At 38.2% G+C, this 26,784-nt stretch overlaps 2 protein-coding genes across 2 annotated transcripts; both read left to right on the top strand.

Annotated features, from left to right (window-relative positions):
• The first annotated feature begins 5,710 nt into the window (after positions 1-5,710).
• Positions 5,711-16,137, top strand: LOC112569959. The gene is made up of 10 exons (XM_025248083.1): positions 5,711-5,997; positions 9,175-9,373; positions 9,472-9,592; positions 9,981-10,046; positions 10,281-10,516; positions 12,241-12,279; positions 13,264-13,487; positions 14,034-14,193; positions 14,383-14,502; positions 15,067-16,137. Exons 2-10 carry the CDS (start codon positions 9,175-9,177, stop codon positions 15,087-15,089), a joined length of 1,188 nt encoding a protein of 395 aa, XP_025103868.1. The 5' UTR covers positions 5,711-5,997; the 3' UTR covers positions 15,090-16,137.
• Positions 16,138-16,734: 597 nt separating this feature from the next.
• On the top strand, positions 16,735-22,721 carry LOC112569960 (D-aminoacyl-tRNA deacylase-like). The gene is made up of 6 exons (XM_025248084.1): positions 16,735-16,885; positions 17,276-17,366; positions 17,577-17,679; positions 18,155-18,287; positions 20,400-20,482; positions 20,733-22,721. Exons 1-6 carry the CDS (start codon positions 16,843-16,845, stop codon positions 20,802-20,804), a joined length of 525 nt encoding a protein of 174 aa, XP_025103869.1. The 5' UTR covers positions 16,735-16,842; the 3' UTR covers positions 20,805-22,721.
• Positions 22,722-26,784: the final 4,063 nt, after the last annotated feature.

The raw sequence follows: 26,784 nt of genomic DNA, 5'->3' as shown, positions 1-26,784 counted from the left end.
TAATAATAATAATAATAATAATAATAATAATAATAATAATAACAACAACAACAGCGCTTTTCTAAGATTTGCCACGAGCACTTTACATGAATCATATGTAGACTAAAATAGCTATAAAAAGGCTTTGGTTTAGATGGTTTAGTTTTAATGACGATGATGTTGATAATAATGGTCAGGGTTTATGATAAAATATTTTCATTAAAATAAAATTTTTCTTCACAAATTGCTACCACTATTTTTAAGGTATTTGTTCTTATAATTCACTCACATTTTGAAGACTTTAAGCGACTGTTGCTAAATGTGAACAAAGATCGAATATTTATTATGATCATCTCGAAACATCAGTAATTAAAAGATTCATTCATTTATTCATTCACTCATGTTATGCCTTTCCTTTCATTATTCACATCAGCGGCTGCAATATGTCGAGTTCAAAACCTGTGTAGGGCAGAATCGTCGGGTCTTCTTTCTGATATTCTAAACGTTGTCAATAAAATAATATAAAATGCACTTCCAATCACTCAACAAAAAAAATCCGTAGGTTTATGTATAAATAAATAAGTTGTCCTTACCTTGTATAGGCAGATATATCCTCTTCAAACAGTGTTTCAAGACAATTTAGATAATTTTACAATATCACGCTGGTGATGTTTCGCACTTTTTCTGACCACACTCTATTCTTATATTTTATCCTCTTTGGTCAACGGGTAACCTGTCTTCTGCCTGATTCCACCTTTATCTCCTGTACTCTGTAGATGGAGGCCACCGAGATTTGTAGCGAAATCCGTAGTTCTGTAAGTGAAAGTAAGATAAAGCTTTGTCTGCAGACAGCTGGGTGGAGCCGGGGATGTTTATGTATGGGCGTCATAAACGTCAGGACCAGACGAGAACGATGTGAACAAGAGGATAACGGGGAGGGAAAGCTGTCTGCTCGCGAGGGCTGGACAGAATGTTTCTGGAGGGCGTGGCTCATGTTTGCTCATTTAGTATTGCAGTGCGTGCTTTCTGGGGTGTTTTTTCGAAAATAAAAATGCGAAACGAAATGTACAATGCCTAATGTTCATCCCAGCTCCATCACAAGGGGAAAAAACTATAAGACTGAATGAGAAAAGAAAATTTAAATTCTGTGGCTGTCCCTACTTTATCTCTCTCTCTCTCTCACACACACACACACTCTCACACAGCATTCACTTTTAAAATGCTGAAACAAAATTGCTGGTAATCTTTCATAAAGACAAATGGATGGAAATAGTTATCACAGCATACGCTTTTCATTTTCATATGCAAAAATTATTTTCAGTTAAAAAAAATCTTGTTCCCATCCCCACCAAATGAAACACACACAGTATGATAGCATACCATAAATATGGAACGAACATGGAATATTCAAGATTAGGAGCCTTACTGGTGTAGGTTAATTACAGATATAAATGTTACCGTTGACGTATCTGACGAGGAAGATGTATTTGATTAAACGAATATATTTACTTAAATTCGTAAGTCGTTATTTTGTTATTGTTTGTTTGTTTGTTTGTTTGTTTGTTTGTTTGTTTGTTTGTTTGTTTGTTTATTTGTCATCGCTTGGAATATTGTGGAATCAGAACTTTTTGATCTGAGATTAACACTGGTTGTAAAGGTTTAACAAGTAATAAAATTCATCTTTAACCTTTAATTCACACAAAGGACATACTTTTTCCCTCAATGCAGGTCAATGTATCTTTATTCCTGTACGGATTATATATGGCAACTTTGTAACCTGAATTTCAAGAAGCTGAAAAGTGAGGCCTGAGGGCAGGATGTCAGGGTGCGAGGGCTGAGGTCCATGCCGAGCCAGCAAGTTTATGTCCACATGGAGATGTCCTTTCAGCAAGGTTAAACTGCTGAAGTAAGGGGAAACTTTTCTTTCTTTACTTTTCTTTTCTTTTTCACCTAGTCGGTTGAGTAGGTCGATAGTCAAAATATGTAAGTTGGAGAGGAATGGCATTATAAGATCAGATTATGGTACACTTTCCCGAAGTAGATTATGTTATTTTAAAATAATTTTGCGTTCCGGTTTTAAGTTTGCGATACAAACAATTGATCTTACTTGTTTGAACTTGGTCAAAACATACTTGAGGATGAAGACTTTTCCTCTGTATGATTCAAGTAGTTTATTCAAGATTCAAGATGTCCTCTGTACAATACTACGCAGAGAACTACTCTTCATAAACTTAAATGTCACCTGATGATTGCAGTGTCTTGCAGAGGATTCTAAAGTCTTTATTTCTGCCAACTTTGTTTAGGTTGACCTAGCTAAGGTCACTTGTCATGACTGTCTCTTCCCTCGATTTTCATTTTGTGCTGCTCCATCCGTCACGAAATTCCTCCGCCATCTTTGCATAACTTAGAATAACTTGCCTTGATTTTATCTGTCCTTACATTGTTCTTAGTTTCTGAGTCCCAGCTAATATGCTGTCTTTTATGTATGTGTCCATTTTCCGGGTACGTGGTTATACTGGGGTTACTGAACTGTTCATAAACTTTCGAGGTAATGGGCTCTGAAGAAGAAATATTGTCTGCAAAATTGTAATTTGTCTCGAAAGAGTCCTTCTGACACTGTAGTAGGTGGGTGTGCTTGCTATGTATAATGAACGTGTTTCTTGTACGGCAGTTTTTGTATCAACCGACATTTGCCAGTTTGAAAACTGCAAACGAAGCATCCGTAAATCAGCCTGGCTGCGAAAGTGATTCGTTGACATCTGCATGGCGCCATTCGCTCGAAGGAAGAGTTCGTGGCCCACAGGGCAATGATCAAAGTCAAACAGGTACTTCCGTCACATGTCTGACTTGTCCGCCGAAGATCTATGTGATACTTGTATGACACATGATAACATTCTGAAGTCCTTTTTTGAGGCCACTTTGAGAATCTATCTTTTCTTACGAACCCTTTTTAGCTCGCGTGCATGATAAGTTTATAGCAGTTGATAGGCTTGCCGAGCAGTGATGACGTTTATGATTTTTTATTACAGCCAGTCGTAGCCCTCGGTCATGGATTTGACAGCTGATTCTGGACAATTCTAAACCCGTGGTCATCCATGCCCTACTGTATGTCTCCATTTATCAAATAAATGTATCTGTTGTTCCAGAATTTACACGTACACGGTACACCTGCATATAAACATACCCACCTGTATATAATCGCACGTGTCAATACGTACACACATTCATGTATGTACGTACGCGCGCGCGAACACACAAACACACGTGAAAAGACAGGTGTACGCGTTGAACCTATAATGTACAGATGTATACTTGCCATACACACGCACGCACTCGTGCATTCATTTATTCAGTCAATCAATCTTATTCATATTCTCTACCCAACGTGGAAGGGTTCATCAGACAACAAGAAACTAGAAAAACAATCATAATAACTACAGTTTTGTCTTGAGGAAAACTGAATTATCAAATGCAAGTTAGTGTTCGTCTGGACGTCCCATTGTTCAACAAACTTCTCTTATTAAATAAACTTCGCCGGTTTCACGAGCGCCCAGTCCTGTCGGTTACTGTCCCAGTTGAAGTCAACGACCGGAGTGTTCAGTGAAGCATGCCAAGCATCGCTGCGCGTCTCACGTACTCGACGAGCCGTAACTCAACCCCCGTCTTGCCGTAACCTACGTCCTTCCGTAAGCCGATGGCTTGAAACCCTCCTACCACAGGTAATGACACGCCCATGCGCATGCCCAGAGACAGATCCGGAAATATCCAGAAACAACGACGTACGCAATGACTTCAATGTCGTTTAGATTTTTGTTAATTACAATGTCATTCTATTGATCGGCATTTTTTTGTATCTTAACTTGTGCATTCACAATACCTTCATATTAGTTTTAGGAATGACCATTCTCAAGCAGCAATGTCGACAAACTTATTGTGCTCATAGAGATTGTAGATTGTCCGTCAGTTGTCGGTAGTTGTCAGTTGACCAGGATCCGGATGAAGCTGGTCCCTGAATCCGAGGCAATAATCAGGGGGGAAAGCTGGATAAAGGAGAAAAACAAAAATTAACATCGAAACAAACAGCAAAGCAAAGCGGGGGAAGACGCATCTAAAGGAAGTGAAAAAAATCCGGAAAAATAAGACAAGCGACGAGAAAGCGTGACGGAATCTCAACGGAGTCTTGGTGCACGTACCATGTCGAGACAATCCCCTGCCACCCCTGTGACGTCATAACATGCAAATAAGCCCTCGTCATGAGCAAGCAGATGACACTCAAAATGCGTGCTTTTCTCTTTCCAAGCGGATGAAAAGCTGTTTCGGGGATTAAAAACAAAAGCCAGCTGTCGGGCATCGGGGCATGGTCATCTGTACCGTGATCGAGAGCATTTCCTCCGCCGCTGACACGTGCAATGAGCTTTGTCTCGCGAAGTTCCGTGTAGTCTGGCCAACAACAAATAACATCTTATTGTCCTGCGCATCAGACAGGTCATGCTCCCTAGGTTATTTTGATTCATGTGATGAAAATTACAATGTTTTCTACGGAAGTACTGCGTGTGTGCTTGAGTTTTCCGCAAATGTGTCGCGATATATCGTGAAGCCATGTTCCAGAAGATTCTAAAGATACTTTGCTAAACACTGTATTCATCACAATCGGGAATTGTGCAGGTTTTGGAGATTTCTGTTAAGTTTTTTTCTGAAATTTCTGACATCTACTGTTTGCACAGAACTTGATATTTTTAATATTCGTAAACAAGGTTCTCTAATGACGCGGTTGTTATTCACTTGTCTAAACAACGACAACAACATCAGCGGTAGCAGAAGAAGCAGCAGTAGTTGTTTTGATTAGTTAATTCCAAAGTAATTTTAGAAAAACCGACTATAAATTATTTTTCCACGACTCTCGATAAAGTTAGGGTTAGGGTTATCAAACGTAGGATTGAAGCTTTTGTATACTTTACTGACATCTACAAGAAAAGCTGAAATGCTTTGTAACATAAGAATATCGTAATCTTTTCAGGCCTCTGGACAGCTCTTTGAGTGAAAGGGCCAGTAAGCTGCACCACTGGACGGATAGAAGTTTCGCTACAACAAAGACCCCCTGATGTTGCTGGCTTTAACGTGAAACTAAATTTAGCATTATTGTCTCATGAATGTAGTTCTTCAGACAGTTTCATGTACAGTGCGGTCATTTTATGTTCTTTAACGAGACATATTATTCCATCAAGTAGGATAATAAAAGTCTCGTTTTAAAAAGCTTTCTTACATTTTTCTGTCTACTGTAAGACAATTCAACATCACTTGCGAGCAGTCTAATGATGTTTTCACAAGACGTACGGAGAATTACCCGTCATTTCAAACACCAGTCACGCCATCTGTGTTTGCTGTCTGTATTACTTCGTCTTTCCATGATAGATTGTGTTAGCACCTGTGCTGTCGTGTACAAGCATGTCTGCAAAGCAATTCCTTTTTCATAGTACATTATTAAATATGACGGATTTATCTCAAAGTGCTTGTTTGTTCTGATATGGGATACAAAGAAGAGAGAGAGAACTGGAGAAGGAGAAAAGAGAGAGTGAAACAAGATTGCCACACTCGCAGGACGTACATCAGGAATCTCTACTTTCAACAGTCAAGCGGTGTAAGTGGGTTTTCTTTGGCCATGTGACCCGACACAACATCTTGTCGAAGTCTGTCCTTGTGATCAGAGCACCTTCGGAGGTAGTCGACACCGCGGTGGCCACAGTGAGAACTGGGTTACGAACGTCAGTGACCGGACTGGTCATCCTATGACCAGCTCACTGTCGCCCAAAATAGAAAAGAGAAGGCGACCGGACTGCTTACAGATCGGTCGATGAATCACAAATACAGCCACAAGCACAAACGGTTCATGGGGTACAGACAAGCAAAACGTCGTTTGGTTCAAGGGACATAACTCTAAGCATTGTGTGTATGAACGTGACGGGTGGTCTCCCCACGCCTCAATATGAGCACATGTAAACACGCAGCATCACGATCAAGGTAGGTCGCAGTTTCTCCACTGACCAGTACTGATAAAATGGAAGGTTATATACGAACAGTTACGCTGAACAGGTACGGTGAATGCAGCCTTGCCATTGAATGAAATCTTCGATAAGTCAATAAAGTTTTGCATCTGTAAGTTATTATGCCATTTGTATGGAAGCTCAAATCGTGATCTTTGGCGAGGTTGCCCAACTTCTTCTGATAGAAATACCTTCAAAGCAATTTTAACTTCTTTCATAATATTGTTTACTTGTGGGCACACCAGTAGATTTGCAGTATTTTGTGTAGTAGGCATGTATTCATCCACTCTGCCTTAATGCCTGGTCTTTGAAGACAATTACTGAATAGGGTCGTATTCAAGAGTGATCTACTTAGAAAGTATTTTAGGGTTTGGTATTTATACTAGACCAAGGGTATGCAAACTACGGCTTGCGCGGAAGTCTTTAGACCGGTCCGTCTGCCAAAATATGAAGTGCACTGTTTTCTTTTCTTCTTCTATTTATCAAGTATAACAACTTTAGAAATCGGCAGTCCGTAACATTCTAACTCAGACAAAGTGCAAAGATAACAAATAACATGGCTGATATGTCTGACAGAATCATTAAAGACCATCGGGGACTTCTGGTTTTAAAGTTTTATTGTAAGCAAACAATTGCACAGCCCTATTCTGCAGTTTAATGATTTCATTTGCCCCTCTTTACTAAAGAACTCTTTACTAAAAAGACTAATGGATAAAGTACAAGTATGATTTCTAAGTCCCCTCCTCCCCTTCAGGTTGTTGTAGCGAATTGTGTTGACAACACTCTAAGCATGGCCCTCACAACAAGCTTTAATGTGCACCCCTTTCCCCCCAAGCATTCCCAAATGACATTCCTGAAAAGAGACCAGACCTGGATTTAGTTAGAAACAGACAACATTATTCTATTGATGAAAGACAGGTGTATGTTAAAGACAAAGCTAAAGGTTCATTCTACACAGGACTTCCTTGTTTGGCAGTAATATAGCTTATGTTCAGAATGGTAGAACCGTGCATATCTAATCAAACAAAGTAACTGTCCAAAGAGCAAGAGTTTTAACTGGTGTGTCTCATTAAGATCAGGCTGAACTACCAATTCCAGGATACAGGATATCAGCTGAAAGTGTTAATGTCAACTGCCCAAAGGAGCTTTCATAGAACTCTTGATGTACTTGTGGCACAGTTGTCTTTTATTCTGCACTGGCCTTCAAGAGAAACTCTGAAGTTGTCTATGCCAATGTGCTTTACAAAAACTTTAAGAATAAGGTTGCTGTAATTGTTGACTGTTTTGAACTTAAAGCACAGAAACGCTTGGGCCAAACAAAGCAGATCCAAGTTTATTCCAACTACAAAAAATATCATTCTGCCAAATATCTGATTGGGATGACACCACAAGGGTCAATCAGCTACATTTCAGATGCATTTGGTGGCATAAATCATATTTTGATTTATTTATTACTACTTTTTCCCCAAAATCTGTCACGACACATTTCCTGAAAAGGGTTAAAAAATATATGTATTTCAAAGTGTAAAGTGTAAAACAATAAAAGCAATTAGTTACCATTAATATAAGTATAAAGTCTGTAGAAAGTATAGACTTCATCCCTTCTGCAGTGGTGACAAAACACCAAAGCAAGTGTTGTTTTAGGGTTAGGTTTAGCTAATAAGAAAAAATAGTTATACATTTCCATTTATTTCAACAGACTGTCTCCAATGCTGACTTGTTATTCATTGAAGTAGCTGCACAATGGCCTGGATGTTCCCAAAATGTTCAGATTTTGCTATATTCTGGTGAATCTGCTGCTTTAAAACTAACCCATTGGAAGGACTAATGCATGGACATAGAGGATATATGACAAGAATTCAGAGAGTGGCTGATATCCATTCTAAATCCAGCCAAAGAGAGACAGTATGCAATGCAGCACACAATTCTACATTCTTCTGATAATTGAAAGAACTTGGATAATGAACACCATGATGAAAATAATAATGAAAAAAATGCTTAATGAGAAGGTAAAGTCACACAGATGTGATAAATGTTCCCAGAAAGGTGTATGGGATAGTAAAATGACTTTCCCTGATTTAGGTACTCCATTACGTACTGATATTCAGTTTGATATAATGGCACAAGAAACACACCATACAGGTCATTCCCCATTAAATGATTTGGCTGTTGGAAAGGTTACCCAGTTTTCTCTTGATTACTTGCATCTTGTTTGCTTAGGTAGAACTAGAAGGTTGGTTTAGTACTGGATTAGAAGCCCAGTTGCTCAAGGATTTCGGCTTGGTCTAAAAACATTTCTCAAATGTCACATTTGCTTCTTGATCTTATTTGTTGCTGTGTTTCTGCATTGTTATTTTGAAAGGAACTATTTTGTTCAGCTTTACCAATTTTTTTTTTTTCTTTTGCACTTTGTTGTCATTGCCTGTCTTTGTGATCCTAATGATCATTATGCTAATGAACTGTTGTGCATGTTTCTATTTCAAGTGCAGAATTTTATGGAATAGACTTTCTTGTGTATAATGCGCATGGCCTGGTGGATTTTGCAGATGTTAAGCTTTTTGGATGCAAAGTCCACATTTCCATTTGAAAACTTTCTAAGGTATTAGTTTTGAATTGACAATATCCATTCCAGCAAGTTATAAAGCATCTGAGCTTAAAAAAAAAAAATCGGTTCATTCCTAAAGAGCACATTTCCACTCCCGTTTGCGAAGAGTGATGCTCAACAGTTTCAACAAAATTATTCAAACAATTGTTTTCTGTGACAGAGGGTAACAACTGTGTACAGGTCAGAAGTGTAGTTAGAAGAAACATTTTAGTCCCTGTACTCTTCGGACATTGTTTTGATAGTGCAACAGTTTTCTTCATCAGTTAACTTTTTCTCCAGTCCACTTGATTCTTTTAAGTTAAACATTTAAAATGTCTGATCTGACGTTTGTTTGAGCATGTAGCGCTTTCAGGAGTTGAAAGAAAATTAGTACTTTTACCATATAAAACCTCATATGTCACACTTGCACTTCAATAGGCTTCAAGCATAGGTATATACGTTTAAAGCTAATTAAGGTTTGTTTGTAACACACATTGTGATTTATGCCTGTATGCAACATTGGCGATCTAAAAATGTTTAATAACATAAAATGTTTTGAATTGGTTTCAGATGAAGAAGTTTGCAATTATTGACTTTCAAGGAGAACAGGGGCCAGAAACCAGCATTGTCCCGAGCACGTGGATTGAGATGGAGACTGGACATTGCTACTGGCCCGACCAAAGCGATTTGAAACGGGCAGTAATAGATTGCTTGGTTCCCCGGGAGTCTTGGAGTCTATATCCTTTTAAAGGGATAAAATATGAGACAGGTAAGATAATGAGGCATATTTACTGCAATGTGTGAACAAACTACTGTCACTACATTCTAGAAAACAGATGCAATGCACGTGTTCTAATCTGTTCATAGATGAGTATCCAAAGGCAGCGGAAAAACTAAAATTACTGCTGCAAGGATTTTCGGATATAGGAAGCCATTCAGAAGACGGCCATCCCGGCAACAGGCGGAAGCGTCTGGTGCACAAAAAAAGGTTCGGCAAACCTCTTTGCAACTTTGGCAGTTATTCTGTTATGTTGTTTTTTGTCAATGCCAAATAGAAACATTTAAAGAAAACTGCAATACAGTGAAACCTCAATTATCGGTTTAATGACCGGCGCCCATCTTCTGGATAATCAAAAATCACGGATAATCGAAAACGATTATAAAAATTCGAATGTGCTAAAATAGGTGCTGTACAGTGAAATTCTTACATTTCTTGTGTTTATGAAGTTTTCTTGAAAAATATTAGACAAAAGACGCTGCTTTGTGTCCTTGCAGTGCTTCAGTTTTATTAACGTGAGAAGTTTGCGAAGTTTTAGGATGTAACTAAAATTTGAATCCGCTTCCTGCACTGTAATCTGTTTTTGTTCATATCGTAGGTACTTGTCTTCGTCTGACTCAGATGATGATAAAGCAGCGTTCTCTTCGCAGCCATCTAAGAAAAGGTATTTTTTTAAAAATGTCATAATATTGGCAAATTTGTATTTATAATTTTTAGCCATACTTTACTTTTGGTTATTAGGTTTGACAAGGATAATCCAAAATTTTATTCACATCTGGATGAACATATTAAACAATTAGGTATAGAAATGAAGAAAAAAGTCGCAAAACAATGGCTTCCGTATAAAGAGTTTGTTACCTAGACACTAGTGTTGTTTAATATTTGATGCCTTTTTCAGTCGTGTGAACGAGAATGCCCGTCTTCATTGTCTTCCTACCTTGGAGTTGACAGAACATTTGGGCATGGAGCCGTGGGCTACTGCTCGACTTCAGAGCATGCAGCCAAGGCCTGAAGCTGAACCGTTACGCTCGCGGTCACGGACTGCTAGATCACCATACATACGCACACGGCCTGCAACATCATTAACCAGCATGCAGACATTTGATGATTTTTCAGACTATTACTCCAGTGAAGGTACAGTTCATGCCATTTTCTGGTTTTCAAGACGCACCTTCTCGTCTGTGAATTAACTTCTGTATACTAAACTTTAGAAAGATGTCAAATGTTTATAAATAATATATTGATACTGTTTTTTATTTTGTAGTGATATGTATAATTTATATTATTTAGTGTCTTTCAATGCCCACTGAAGAAAATGATTGTGAAGATAAATGTTGAATAACGCATAACTCCAAATAACTTCGGACATCCAATCCAAAAAGCCTATTCCACCGTAAAGCTTCACTACTCTCCCCTCTCTACCCTCGAACGTCCCAGAACCATCCACCCCCTTTCCCAGTCCACCTGGCGCCACTGGACACACCCACCCTGCCCTGTCTGGTCATTGTTTCCCTACTGGCTCAGGCAACTTTGCAATTTCGGGTGTAACAATAGACTCATAGTAGCCAGTAACCGCGGGTGGGCAGTTCAAGGCTGGCTATATATTACGCACGCAGCCGGCGTGAGAAAGCCGACTCTCCGTAACCAAAGACATAACTTAGTACACAAGGAGCAGTCCTGGCGCCGTTCGACGCCGACTCTCTACAAACAAAGACATAACTCAGTACACTACTAGAGTGCTACAATTATATGTTGGGAAAATAATTTACGATTACAGTTACAAGTGTAGAGGGCCGGACGTGTCAGGAGACGCGTCATGAACCAGCCTGATTCGAGGCCAGTGGGAGCAAGTTGAAACAATAGGTGGGTGACGAGTGATCGCCGATCGGGGGGGGGGGAAAGACAGGCCGCCTTGATTGACGGACACGGTCACGGCTCCGGGGTCGGGGGCGAAGTTAGTGAGATAGCGCAGTCACCACTTCACAGGTGCGGGTGTTAATTGAAAGACCGGTACACTCGGCCGTGCGAACACAGTTTGTTTTGTTTGACACCAACGGGCACCACGGGACACCGGCGCTGGATGAGAGAACTAGACTGAGTGTCGCGGCAGTCAGAGGTTGATGTGGCTGACCGTGAGAAAGAGGAACGGTAGATGCCATAGGTACCCGAGTATAGCGCGGTGGGATGTAGTCACTTTAGTCAAAGATCGATAGATTCAGGACAAGTTCATTGTAGTTCAGAGGGACCACGTGCTCTAGTGGTATATAGGCCTTTTCCCAAACACACCAGCAGGGACTGCCGTCCCCGCGCGTCACATCAGCTGTAAGCAGCAAGTCTGTGGGGCCCGTTCTACGAGAACTTATTGCGCTGCTTGCTGGCACCTGCAGTCGGGAACTGGGAGAGAGAGAGAACGGAGACAGACACAGCGCTGACTTTTTCAGCCTCGGACGATACAACGCAGCGTGACCATTTTACCAGCATTAAAGGGTCACACACCTGCTGACTGTTCCTGCCTTTCTGGTTTGAGAGTTGGACGTGTGTTGTCGGCACCAAACACCCCCCACCACTTGGTTACACAACGGACCCGGAAAGATCGTCTACCCCGGAGCCCTTGTTGGCTCTCGGCGGGCCTGCATAAATTAATGCAAAGCAGACGAAACAATTTTATATTTCTGTAATCACACACTTCGAAATTAAAACAAAATGTATGAAATACAAAGCTGTGCGAAGAACTTAATCGAAGTCTGTCATTTGCTCACAATCACTCATGTTCTAATGCCTTAAAATGCTGGATGATATTTTTCCTTTGATTTTACTTGATTTACAGAAAGAACTAATTATAACAATCTTAATTGCAGATCAAACTGACTCCGGCTTTGGCTCAGTTAATTTTACCGGTAAGTTTATTTTCTGTCTCCCTGTATGATTTCATAATGAAGACCATACAAGCACGCGTTTTGTGTTCTTAATATATATCCATCTAAACTTCTTGGTCCTATTCGCCCCCAGTGGAGCATAGGGCCGCAACCACACCCCGCCATCGGTCCCGGTTCTGGGCGTCCCTTTCCAGTTGTCATGCCAGCAGCCTCCGCCTCTCTGTGGACTGATCTCCTCCATGTCTGTCTGGGTCTCCCAACCCCTTCGCCTCCCCTGTAGGTTCCAGCCCAGAATTTGTCTCGTTAAATGGTCGGCCAGCTTTCGCAAGCTGTGACCGATCCAGCCCCACTTCCACTTCTTGATGGCTTGGCTGGCAGGTTTTTGGTTGGTCCTCTTCCACAGGTCTATATTTGAGATCTTCTCGGGCCATCTGATGTTGAGGATGTGGCGCAGACGAATTGTTGACGAATGTCTGTATCTTGTTAGTGATAGTGTTTGTCACACACCATGTCTCAGATCCATACAGAAGGACCGACTTTACATTTGTATTAAAGATGCGGATCTTTGTGTGTAAAGATAAAGCTTTGGAGTTCCAGATAGGTCGTAGGGTGTGAAATGCAACCCTGGCTTTGTTTATTCGACTTCTTACATCTTTATCTGTACCTCCATTTTAGCTGACTATGCTGCCAAGGTAGGTGAAACGGTCAGACTCTGTAATACATTCTCCATGTAGTTGGAGTGGCGCTTCTTGTTGTTGACCCACATTACCTCCATCCATTCGCTAATGGTCAGGCCAGTCATCGCTGCTTCTTCTGCGAGCCGAGTGAGCTTTGTCTGCGCGTGTTGTTGCTTGTGGGACAACAGTCTGATGTCATCCGCAAAGTCCAGATCCTATCCATCTTAACATTCCCTGTTAATTTTTTTAAAAAATATTGTCAATAGACTTGCATGCCTAGTTTATATTTATCATTATTTAAGGAATAAAAATAATGTTTTTATTTCAGATACATTTTTGAGCAGACTTATCAGCAAACTTGAAGAGCAGAGTGAAGTACTACAAAATGTGGCCCACAGACTGAATCAGATCACGCTGCTTTTGCAAAATGTGGGGGAAGGGGCGATAGGTATAGCAGGGATGCCTGATGGTATATCCCTGCCCTTAGATAATGAACAGGAAGTTGAGAGGATGGAGGAAAAACTGACGGAGAAGGAATTTAGAACAAAATTGGTATGTCATTAAATATGATCTGTTAATAATAGAAACCCATTTAAATTTTACCTTCAGCATTAACTGATGTGTCAGTCATCTTATGTTATATGGTCTTGATAAACCATTTACTATACTGACAGGATGTATAGCATCGGCTCACATGTTAACTCTCTTGACAAGGATCAGTGGTCAGTTTAATTTTGTATTTAATAAATTATGGGGAAAAGCAAAATTCATTTATAAAATACTTTTGTCACTTGGTGTTCAGTGTCAAAATGAGCAGTCTGTGGGTGTCTGTTAATTATGATACACAGTTTTTCTACTTTCATAAAGAACTTTGATTAGACTCTTAATTAACTTGTTGGTTTGAGGCATTTAATGCCATTATTTTCCCAAGGGTTTATTTAAAAGACTGAATCTAGGTCGTAGCTATATTTATCATACAACCATTGGTCACTCATCACTGGAGTAAGGCTCAGCATTATGTCTTAAACAGATGAAATCCAATGAGTTACTTTGTTTTGCATTTGTATTGTGGTTTCTACCGATTTTTGTTTTAAACAGGTTAAGCACCTGTCGTACATTGGAGGAGACTCTGTCGTCTCTCTTGTACGGAGAATTTTAAAGCATCTGTTTTCTTCGGAGCTGGCTCTAAAATATAATTTTACTGGGGTTAAAGGAAAAAAAAGTTTCCAGTCACTTCAACTGAGAAATGTTGTAATCGGTATGTAGGTTTTGTTTCTTTTTGTTTTTGACTTCTTTTAGATGTACGTCAATCTGTATTTATAAAGGACAAAGTTTCCAAACAAATTTTTAAATAGTGAATCTAAGTATTATTTTCTCTACATTTACAAGTTTATTATTACCTAGGATAGTATTCAAGTCTACCATTATAATTTCCTTCTGGGCATAGCCGCAGTCCGTAAAACCTGTTCTACAACAGAAGCAGAAGTGGATAGCATTGCCCGAAAATGGTTTGGAAATGCAAGAGACAGGTTTGGAGGAAGGAAACGAAGGGCAATGCCATCTAATGGTGAGTGGAATTACAAATAAAGTGACTTTGTTAGGTTTAAATTATTAATTTTTTATTCTTTGTGAATTTTATTCAATAGACATCTTTTAGCTTACCTTTTGCAGTAAGGATAAATGGACTATACCTTCATCTGGCATATAAAACTCCATATTCCAGCCTACTCAAATGGCCATCAAAGAATTACAGTTTAACATTTATTCATTTCAGGTTTTTTTTCAACTTTGTGTAGTTTCACTTGTAATTAGAAATCAAATCAAATGAGACTTTATTGTCTGTCAAGGAGACTCAAGACAGAAATTTTTCTTTTGCTCAGACGGGCAGGCATACATACTCATACAGACATTTAACGCACACATAATAACTACTATCTGTTCATCACCTGCAGGCAAGCAACAGTACAAATTGTCATCTATTGGCCAGAAATCCCTGCATTACATCAATTATTTAGGTTGAGAATTATGGAAGCTTTAAGATTTCATCTAAGTGTGGGAGGTTTGTTCTATGTTCATTAGAAAAATGAAGATCTGAAAATATATTGTAATTGATTTTTCTTTTCTTTCACAGGAATTCCATCACTCATGGGTTGATTTTTTGTCTTATTTTTTAAATTATCTTTCATCTTGTATGTAAATAAATAGTTTGATTTTTATGTTGTAAATATTATTTTCAGAAATAATTACCACTTTCATGCTGTAAATAATTATTATTGACCTCAATTTTTGTGTAAATAAGTTATTTTTTGTTGTACATAATTTGTTCAAAAACAAATTTTATGCTGTAACTGTTGAATAATATACTTTTTGCTGTAAATAATTAAATTGTTTAGTCGTATATCTCTGCCTACTAGTTGTACGTATTTACCCAGGTCGAGTGTAAGAGCATGCATGTAATTGAAGGTGTGGAAACAATGAGATTTTAATAAGCTGTTGAATGTTTTCTGCGTGGTGTTCCACCGTGTGCTAGTGGAGGTAATTAAAGAAGTGCAAGACTGGGTGAGGGATGCATTCGGAGCTTTGAATGGTTGAATGCGGCCTACAAAATGGAATTTGCAGATCTCAGCCCAGATGATGTCTTGCATGCTGGGTTCGTGCTGACAGCAAATTGAAATAAGTATGGGGTCGACATTGGGATTTTCACACAAATGACCTGTGTTCAATCAGCTATATATCTCAACACTTGATTGTGAATATAAAAGTGACAGCTCACAGCTTAACGGCGACGAGAAAGACAATCAGTGTCAACTCGAACTTCTATACCAGGCTTGGTGAAGAGCAATAATGTACCAAAAAAAAAAAAAGACGCGTGCTGCAGCGTCAGATATTGATTTCGAATTAACAGCCGGCGGAGGGAACAAAATATACATTATATTATAAATGTATTTTAAAGATCAATAAGCTGTCTTGTCACACAATATTATTTTGATACAGGAACGATCGTTTGAGAAGCAGAGATGTGCAGAGGGATGTTTTGCCTATTGCCATTCAAGTTTACTGATATATAAATATGCTTGTCAGATCCCACATATAAATAAAAATAGCAATAAATAAGAAATACTTTTCGTTATAGTTTTGACGAACGACCATTCTACACCTTCCGCTCGCTCCCCAAACACACGTACACGCACGCGCGCGCACGAAAGAGGGGAGAATTTTCCTGGCACTGGAACTAGCCTCACCCCATATCATCGCTGACGTATACAGGCTATTCGTGATTTCACTGAAAGTTGAAACTATATAAAATGTTTTGCAAAACACACTGAAAAATAATTTATTTAATAATTGGGGTTTTAAGCCTATATACTTATATTTATCAAATGCCCACATAACTATTAGATCAATAAATATGCTACTCATGGATAAACTACTGGTTGAAATGAGTGAAAACGACTTTTTTTCTCAAAACACATTGCCCCTTCTGTCTAGTGCTCCTGGCCTGGGAAGAAATGAATTATGTTGATATATAGTAGCAGCCGAAAAATGTTCTCAGATCAGCGTACAGCTAACTGTGGAAGAGGCAGGCACAGGCAGCCCGTATAGAACTCTTTCACGCAATAGGCAGACAAAGTCGCGCTTCGCTTTCATTTCCTCTACCCACTGCCTAAAATTACTACTTGCAAGAACAGGCAACAGTGAAAGTGGCTAAGAACTTTTCTTTGATTTAAATAGCTCTTTCTCCATGTTAATGAAGCTGAAATCGTGAAGCAAAGCGAAAGATCGCGACAAACCAAGCCACGCACGTGAGTTCCGACCAGCGCTCCGCAGCAAGAAGGCTGCTAAATGGTGATTGGATGTTGCCAGAGGTCACCAACCTTGACCTTGGTGAACTACCCTCGTTGGCAACATGAAAGCAATCATTCAGCGTGTGATGCAGGCGAAAGTTACGGGTACGTTTTGGCGGTACCGAATTAGACTCCCCATTTGCTCAGAATGTAAATTTTCTGTAGTATGCAGTTCTGGTATTAAACATATGCTACTTATTGTTCAATGTGCATCCAGGCACACTTTCACAGATTAATTAATGTACTGCTACCTGCCACAGTAAAACTCAAGCAGATTTTTTCTAACTTGTGCACATTTTATCACATATACTAATTCATTAAGACATGATCTGTTACAACCTGTAATGCAAGCAAGTAAGACAGCTTTGACAGAGATAATGCATATTGTGCAATATATTTTTAAAGTTTAAGGTCTGTTAAACATTTAACCTTGTTAAATTTACTATGCCTTTTTAAACAGCATTATAGTTACAGCTCACTTTTGCTTGTTTACAGTTGGAGATGAAGTGGTCAGTTCTATTGGACGTGGACTTTGTGTCCTAATTGGTATATCCCGATATGACACACCCAAGGAAGCCGAATACATGTGTGTATCTATGTGGTAATTTAATAATTTAGATACATAGAAAAAATTTTTCTCACACCATCCTTGTATAATCCGTTTCTTTAACATTTTTCTTTGCATATGTGGACGTTTGAAAGATCAAGCAGGTGAATTTTTAAAGAACAGTAGATGAATTTGTTTCACTTCAAGGCACACTTGTCTATGTCACTGTAACTCCCTGCCTGATTTCAGAGTCCGCAAGATTTTGAATTTCCGCCTTTTTGATGATGATCAAGGAAAGAGATGGGCTAAAAGTGTCCAAGATAAAAACTTTGAAGTCCTATGCATCAGTCAGGTTAACACTAGTTAAAACAATTACTTTTTTCACTTTGAAATTTGACTCTTTGCTTAATAGTGGATTTGTATTTCTTTCCTCTCTTCTTCACTTTGTAGATGGACAATTAAATTTGAAAAAAAATAATTTTTGTCATGGTGAGTGCATTATTATTGTGTTGGGGCATTGTTCTGTAATTTGAAGAAAATTACTTTTAAGCTTCTGTCTCCCATTAAACTAAAATGAGCACTAACATTTAAATACTTTGATTACTTCAAACGTAAGCCAATTTTCATTTGTTAAAAAAAAAAAGGTTATTTTATGAATGTTTGTATGTTTTTATTTCCTGGTCATCCACCAAGCATCTTTTTTAAAATGTTGAATTATATTGATACAACATAAAAAATGACAAGCAGTGAGGAGCAATTGATGTATGAGACTTTCTTTTCAAAACTTGCGACAGCATTTGCAATGATCGAAATAATTTCTTTTCCAGTTTACCCTGTGCTTTACCATGAAGGGCAACAAACCAGATTATCATGAAGCCATGGGTCCAGAGCAATCCCAGGAATTTTATAACAACATACTAGATCAACTACGTGCTGCCTACAAACCTGAGAAAATTAAAGGTTTGCTTTCTTTATCCAGTCTCCTGTAATCTTAAACTCCCAGATGTGCTCTGCTGCTTGCAAAGTCTTGTGTGACTGTGTTGTCTCCCTCTTCCCTTCCTACTCCACAAACAGTAGAGGTGAAGGGACTGGACTAAATTGGATATAATTTAGTTTTGTTGATCATGTTTGTACATACATATGTAAATGCGTTTTTAGAAATTTGTAGATGGAAAGATATGAAAGAAGCAAAGAATCACCTAGTCTGTGTGGCCACATGCTCCTTATGTGCATGCACTTCTAAATGTTCTAACATGTAATGTATTTCTGAATGAATTGTAATAGTACCACACTGCAATGTACTTGCTCCTAAGCATTTAATAATAATAGAATTTGTAAAGAACATTTCTCCATGTGGACACTAGCACAATTCACTGTAAACAAAAGATTAGAGTTGAATCAATAGGTAGCCATGCAAAGCATGTGTATTTGCACCATTCGTGCATATTGTAGGAAGATACGGTATAAATGAAAACGTGCATTTTGCAACAGCAGTTATGTTGCAATACAAAGCAGTCACTTCTAAGGATTTGAGAAGTGTGTGAAAGTGCAATAAGATACACAGCAAATGACAGCCTTCTGCTTGAGGATCTGTCTCTTATCTCACCTTTCCTTATTTTTGAGACTTTCTAAAAAGATACCAAAGAATGCAGAAACTATTAATTTACTAAATTGATATCTTATTGCACAACACAAGACACCATTAAACTACATTTGTACAAATCTTCAAATTTATGCCACCTGTATGTTTTTAATGTTATTCAGGTGTGTACTTTTTAGGTCATAATTATAAACTTAAAACTTGGCTGAAGTATTACATGATGTAATATATATATATGCAGATTTTAACAATCTGTCGTGTATTAGCTAAGTTACAGAAGGAAACTAAAAATGGAATCACATTGGCATGAAAAAATGGGCCTACAGTGGAAAAGTTTGGCAATAATTTCTTTTACATAAAACCAGTGCATGTTTTAGTTATACTTGGCAGCATGGAGGATTTTTTGAAACCCACTAATTAATGTTGTATTATTTACAGAATTAATTTTGTAAGAAGTTAAGGGGACAAGAAGAACCATACTGAAAGAATGTAGTGTAACATAGAAGTCCTTGTTTGATTGTTGTGCAGTTAAATTCTCTTCCTGGGAAATGATGCATAACTGGTAGTGTTGCAGAGGTCATTTTGATGCCCTTCAGAGATGGATATGAAGGTTCACCAATTCTGGATTTGTGGATGAGGCAGCTTGGTAGGATGTAGAAGGGAGTCTCTTTTGTGGCCTTTCCCTGGGCCATGCCTGTAATGCCTCTCATCATTATATGAGAACCCAGACCATATTCAAGCAGTATACAGTGTTCCCTATCTTCATAAATTTCTTGTGCCATGTGCTAGTGGTGGTCTGGCCAGTCGGGCATTTGGGCAATGCCCGGTGGGCCTATTTTGTTCTATATAATAATATTATAGGCCTATTTTAGTGAGAAGGGCTGCTTTGTAAATAATGCCCGGGCCATATTTTAGTGAGAAGGGCTGCTCTGTAAATAATGCCTTTGCCACTTTAAAGCTCCAGTCTGCCCCTGGATGTGAGGGTGTATATTTTCCATACTTAGTCCTGTAGTTTTGCTGAGTCTGTGTATCCAATTTTGTTTCAACAAACCACAATCCACATTGCATCTTTTCTTGAAGAGTATCCATTATTTTAGGGGTTTGTTCAACAGATTCTCTTTCATCAATAGGGTTAGGGTTGAAATACACAGATACAATGTGATTATAAAGATAACAACTGAGTACATAGGACAAGTTTGATTAAACATATCCTATCAATTGCCTTTTCAGTTGTTTTTTGTTTATTTTTTTTTTATTGTAAAGATACTTTGTGGACACCCTGTATTTTAATTGTTGAAGTCTTAATCACATTTTGTAAATTCATGTATAGTCATCAGATGAAATTCTGTATCAAATGTATAAACTACTTTTGTCTTTTATGTTTGAAAAATCTTTAAGTAGTCCAGATATATCTGAATCAAGAATGGTACATGTGTGAACTGAATGTTTATTGTATTTCCCAAATGCTTTAGATGGACAGTTTGGTGCATATATGCAAGTTCACATTCAGAATGATGGCCCTGTTACTATACCTTTGGAAGTTGCTGCTTCAGGCGTAAGTGACATTGTGAAAATGCTTACCTGTCCATACATTTGCACATGTTCAGGCTCTGTTTCATCCATATGTGCATTAGTACATGCATATGAGTGCACACATACATATACATTTTCTTCACCCTCCCTTTTTAGACAAAATAATTCACATTAAGTGCAGAATAAAATATAAAATTTATTTTAGAGTTATCTACATTATGCTCACAATTTTAGAGCAACCATTACAAAATTTTCCTTTTTTTTTCAAGCAGCAGTGCAACAAAAACCAACAAGTTAGAAGCAGAAGTGATGAGAATGATCAAGTAGATGGAGCTGCACCATGATGTATTTTGCTTCTCTTTTTAAGGTTTTAAAAATGGAACATTATCTACCTTTATCATGCGGCTCTATGCTCCTCAAAGGAGCAACAAGGAATAAACTGAACTACCTTTATCTTCATTCATTTTCTTTTTTAGAGCACTATAAATATTTGCACGGGGGGTGTGCTTGCGGGCCTATGCTCCACTGGGGGAGAATAGGAACAAGAAAAACATTTGCATGTTACATGTATTACAAATTATTAAAACAGACTTGGTCCCTAATTTCTCAGGCACTTGTTGATATTTCCGAACATCTCCTTATCAACAGTATATCTGGTATGTTGTTGCCTATTATTTAAAATCAAAATCAAAGGGGAAGGAGAGCAAATATACTGAAATCAGTTTATGAGCTGTAAGTTGACGAGTACAGATACAGTCCCAACTCGTTATCTCACCACCATCCGTCCAGCAAAAACTTGGGGTGAATGGTAAGGATGGCAACATAAAGAGGGGAGATGGTCCATATCCCAGGGTAATTTTGGGGGAAGTCCACTCCGCTCAAAGTTTGGGGAAAAGCAGAGTTGGTGACTTAACAAGCTGACCCTGTATTCTAAGATCATGCTTTTGTTTTGCAGGAACAATGGTTAAAACTATGTTTGTGATAAAACTGCCTTTTTAAACCACAAAATACATTTATCTGTTTTTAGTCGTTGCAGAAATTTGGTTAAGGGTTTTTTTTTTATTGTCACTACTTTCATAATTTTCTACTTTTCTCTGACCCGTACCTATTTCCGACCAGTCCATATGGAACATCGTTCTAAACTTTTTATATATATATAATTTAAAAAAAGTATAGAATTGTTTTACATAATATTTTTGTCCCATGTTTTCCAAACCAGTCACATTTGCTTAAGTAGCTACAGCAGATATTTGCGTGGGGGTAATATGGCGCATACTTAGCCCTAGTTCTATGTACCACAGCCTTTTCATACGTTTTAACTCTGCGCCTTTTGTAGCAGCTTATTGAAAGACTGTAGTACGCATGACGGAAATGCCAGGCTACAAGTAAATAAAACTAGTTCTAACCGGTTTAGACCGGTTTTGGCTTCTGCGTGGGTAAGCATGCGTCACTGTGACGTCGTAGACGATGCACTTCTTTTCTACATCCGCAACAAGATAGGGCAGTCAAAAATGCTTCTTCAATCTTTACGTATAAATATAAAATATATAAGTTAATGCTATTTAAACATTTTGTGCTTTATTATGATGCAGACGTGCATATTTTTTAAGGATTTAAGATAAATCTGTTTTCTATAGTTGAACTATATTTTGCTCAAGGATTCAGTTGTTTGCTACAACGTAGTAGGTCCTACGCATTTGTTCAAGGGCAAGCGAAAGAGAAGGATGTTAGTGTCCAGACGACGATGTTTCTTTTTCTTCTTTCAGAGAAGTGATTTTGATGGACGACCACAATGAACTGTTTTCTAAAAAAGGACTTAAAGAGGAAATTTTGGCATGTATTCAGCTAATTTAGTTAATTGCTTCTATTGCGATATAGGTTCTAGCTCTATCTACGATTCAGATTAGAAAAGACTCTAAAACGATAAATTCACATTTGTAGGAAGACTTGTTTAATTAATAGTGACATACACATGAAGAAACTGAAACAAATAATAAGGGTGTTTTGTTTAATGATACAATTTTGTGTATTTGTATTTACAAAATATGGCTATGGCGTGGAGCAGACCGGTTTCAAACCGGTCTGTCGCGTGGTCGCGTTAACAATAGCGTTTATCTGAGTTCACAGGCGGTAAAGATGAAGGAAAGTTCAACCAAACAAGAGCAGTTTGTGAAAAATTGTTGGGTAATATTGAGGTATGTCTGTATTAATGATTAATATTGTTGAAGTTCGATTAAATAAGTCGGAATGTCGAAAGACAATTTTTGTGTTGGCGTTTTCATTTTTCACATACTTTTTGAGAATTGTGCATGAATTTGTCTAATGAGTTTTGAAATAGTCTGCTTATTACATAAAGCTCATATTTGTTAAATAGAAAGCTTTAAATGTATGTGTGTTTTAAGTTCCATGTAATTCCCTCAAAGTTGACAGGTGCTTTCATGGATCTTGTGCACTACAAGTTTGATGGATCGTCATTTTGTAATTTCAAAGAATGATGCTGCTCTCTCGGCTTTCCGGATAACATGGTGAACTACAAACTCCTAGGTGTTGTAATTGATAAGTAACAGCCAATTAATGCTCGATTCATCCTTAAGTTTTCTTAATATGAATGCATGATGTAGCAAATAACAAAGCGATGTTTTTCAGTGTCAAATGATTGTTACTTAACAAAGTGGGTTGTATGAGTTAAAAAAAATAATGCGCAGGAAAGGATGGCTACAACAAGATGTTGACTAGCCATGTTTAAAAGGTTCATATATTCTGACATTTTGTAACATGTTCATTCTTTCTGTCTGTATCTTGTGCTTACAAAGGGATGGAACTTCAACATTTACACCATGAAGTGCAGATAAGAATACCTGTGGACATATGTTCCCATGTGAGTTGGTGTCTTCAGAGGCAACACAGATTTTTCTATCTAAATTTTTGTTTTTACTGGGTGTAAGAATATGGATCACCCACTTCATAAATGAGCTAAACAAGTTCTGGAAAGAACTGGCAAAGCTGGGGTTCCGTTGGTGCCAGAGCCTGGTCAGTGAAAAGCCAACATGACTAAAGTAAGTTGGCGGTCTTTTCTGAAACCTCTTTGTGAGTTCCTTTTGTCGTGTGGGCTAGATGTCAGAATATGATTGATAAAACTCCCCCATGGCAATAGCTGAAATTTTGCACAAACTGATCTGTAAATTGGTGCTTATAAGAACTAGCAGTGGAAAAGCCTGGAATGACAATTCATTTTGATGGCTTTGAGATGCTGTTTGTGTTTTTCTTAAAGATTCTGTAGTTACTTCTGTGCAAAAGGAATAGTCACCTTGATAGCTTCTAATTTATTGGAAGCCAATATTTGGTGTGCAGTGGATTTTTCCAGAATGTGGATTGCAGGGGCTCATGAAAAAAGGAAAGATGGCAGCATCCAGAAAGGTTACAACAATTATCCTCATGGTGAATTAAAAAGGACAAAAATCCACCTTATTATGAGTACAAATTTGCTCCCTATGATACCTTTTTACTGTCTGCTTGATATAAAATTTGTACACTCCTTTACTCTGTTTCTGTTGTCAAGTAAGGAACTGGAAGTATACTTCAACAGCAATATAAAAATCCTTTTATTAGACATGGTACAAGCAGATAATTTTGACACTTAAATGTATTAAATTTGTGCAGATGAAAAATCAATGTAAAAAAAAATGCAGGACATCTGTTGCTACTGGATGGGTTGTGAGGGCTTAAGTATTTTGTTCTAATCTTGCAGTATCATGAGCCAATGCAAACCAAGAGCTTCAGCCGACCAAGAAAAGGCTTCAAGTTTGATTGGGTGGAGTTTGTGCAAAAATTTTCAACATTTTTTTCTCAAAGTGTTGACATCTTAAAGTCGAAAGAGACGTAATATCTAGATGAAACTGGTTACGTTTCATTCAGGTCTTGTTTTCTCACAATTTTTGTGTATAGTGGTATGTTGGCATCCCCAATCCTACTTGGCAGGCAAGATTCTGGCCCAAGAAGGCAGCCTATAGTTCACAAATTGACCGTCGCCACCAGAGCAATATGTTAACATCATAAGTGAAAAACTACATGAAAGTAACATGAGGGTTTCACTGCAGTTGTATGACATCTCATCCCTTTTGGGCAGCCCAGTGAGGTAAGTGTGAGAGGGCTAACTCCTGTTTGAGCCAACTTAAGAATGATCACAATGTGAGCTAAATGACTTTACCTCCAATCAGTTGCTGTCTCATTCTTTAAAGGCTGCATGCAATGTGGATGCATTTAATCAAGCACAACTATTTTAGTATGGTCTGCAACACAAATCAGTTACACAGCTGCACCAGTATTTACCTTTCAAGTTCAAATTTTGTCTAATGTCTAGCAAACATCAAAATAGGCACGACACTTTGTACTAATTTTCATGCCATCAGAAAAAATGAAATACCCATATGCTTAGCACTACCAGTCCATTTGTACCTGAACAGACATCTGAAAAGCTGTAATTTGTTTTACATGATTTTTCAATGTGAGGAAGGACTGACACCATACAATCCCTGCCTGCAGCGCAGACATTTGTCAACCAGTCGTGCCAAAGATGGGTGTGCAAGAAATATTTGATCTGCAGACTTGTTGTCTGAGTGATGGGAGGCCAACAAAGTAAACTGAAGCTTGTACTGTTTTGCATCAGATGGGTACATGGATACACAAAATAACATTTTACCTTTGTAATTTAAGCAATTTATGTGTGATCCAGTTTGACATTAACATGCTCAGCAAGCAACATGTCCCATAAAATGATTCCAAGGTATAGTGCAGATTCCAGCACTTTTCTGCTGACCATGCCTCGTTCCTTTTCCAAATGTCACAATACTTGCCATGTAAGGCATGAACAAATTAAGCATCACCACAGTGGGTACATACCTACAATTTTTACTGGTTAAAATTTGCTTCAGGTAAAGTGATCCATATCTTATTAGAGAATTGGCTGGATCTAAAGGCAAATTTGAAACTTTTGTGTATTTCTGGATGGGAGTGTGATTCAAATTCTGAATTCAAAGCTACATCCTGGATATTAGCAAGTTTATTTGTCATTAGCCCACTAAGCTGTATCTGCAAATGAAACTATTTCAGTGATGTTGCACTAGCCAGAAAAAAGAAATTGCAAGAAATCTTCGGTGTCAACCACCTCTTCTGTAATTCGCAAGTATATCACAGGAGCAACCATGCCCATCTCCACCTTGCTATGCAGGGTAAGCACTTTTAGGTTAAGGGTCTTCGCTATTGCTATCGTATCACTTAAGTTAACAAATTGGAAAAGAATTATACAAACAATCTGAAAAGGTTTCCTAATGCCAAATGGAAGAAAGCAATGTGCACTTTTCTGGGTTGGTGTAAATTTAATGGGGTCAATTTTCTAAAGCTGAATAACAAATTTCCAGCCAAACTGTATCACCAATCAATGACTTGTGCAAAGAAGGCAAGTGGTGAAGATTGAGTTGATAATATTATTCTTCACTGTGATGTAAGGCAGTTCATTTCTCATTTCCTGCAAGCTAATTTCGGTAAAAAAAACTTGCTCAGCTGGGGCTAAAGAAAGCATGCTACATATGCGTATGGATTATTCAAGCTATGGACGTAACATAAATTTTTCAGATGGACAGCAAATTCTTCACGATGTCATTAAAGGTTTTTCAATGCTATCTATTACTATAACTTGTACAAACACCACACACTATGAAGGGGATTTCACAATAGTGTTAGACATTCAAAATTGCATATTCAAGTGTAAGTGTTAATAGAAAAAGAGCTATTCTCCATTAAAAAAAAAAACAACATTCCCAGCAAATCTGCAGTTGAGAATCTATCTTGGTAAAGATACTCAGTTAAATAAATCCTAAATATTGGCATAAGAAGAAGCACTTGTGTGGAAAGCTTTCCCAGAAAGTAAAATTACAGGCCCAGCTCTGTAAAAAACTTCTAGACTTCAAAGGAATCCCAAAGGGTGCAATAATATTTACATGCCATCAGCTTGAAAAAAAACATTGTTTTTGTGGTTGGAAGGGGAGGGGGAATATTAATGTGTGGATGGTTTTCCAAAATAGCAAAAGCAAGGCAAAGTGGGCGGCACAAGAAGAAGCTTGTAAGCTGAAAAAGGAAACATTTTTCTGATGTACCACCCAATGTCGATGATGTGTGTGAGCCATGCAGAGGGGAAAAGTTCTTACAGGCAGCACAAGCTCCATTGATGTGGAAGACTGGTTGCGGCGGAAACTACGATTGTGGTGTTTTCAAAACATTTTATTTACGAAAGTCCAGGTCCCCAACAAGTCCAACACAGATGCTGTA

This window comes from Pomacea canaliculata, linkage group LG8 (assembly GCF_003073045.1).
Source record: "Pomacea canaliculata isolate SZHN2017 linkage group LG8, ASM307304v1, whole genome shotgun sequence".
Lineage (NCBI taxonomy): Eukaryota > Metazoa > Mollusca > Gastropoda > Architaenioglossa > Ampullariidae > Pomacea > Pomacea canaliculata.
Note: the sequence above shows the minus strand (reverse complement) of the source record. Positions and strands in the feature narration are given on the sequence as shown.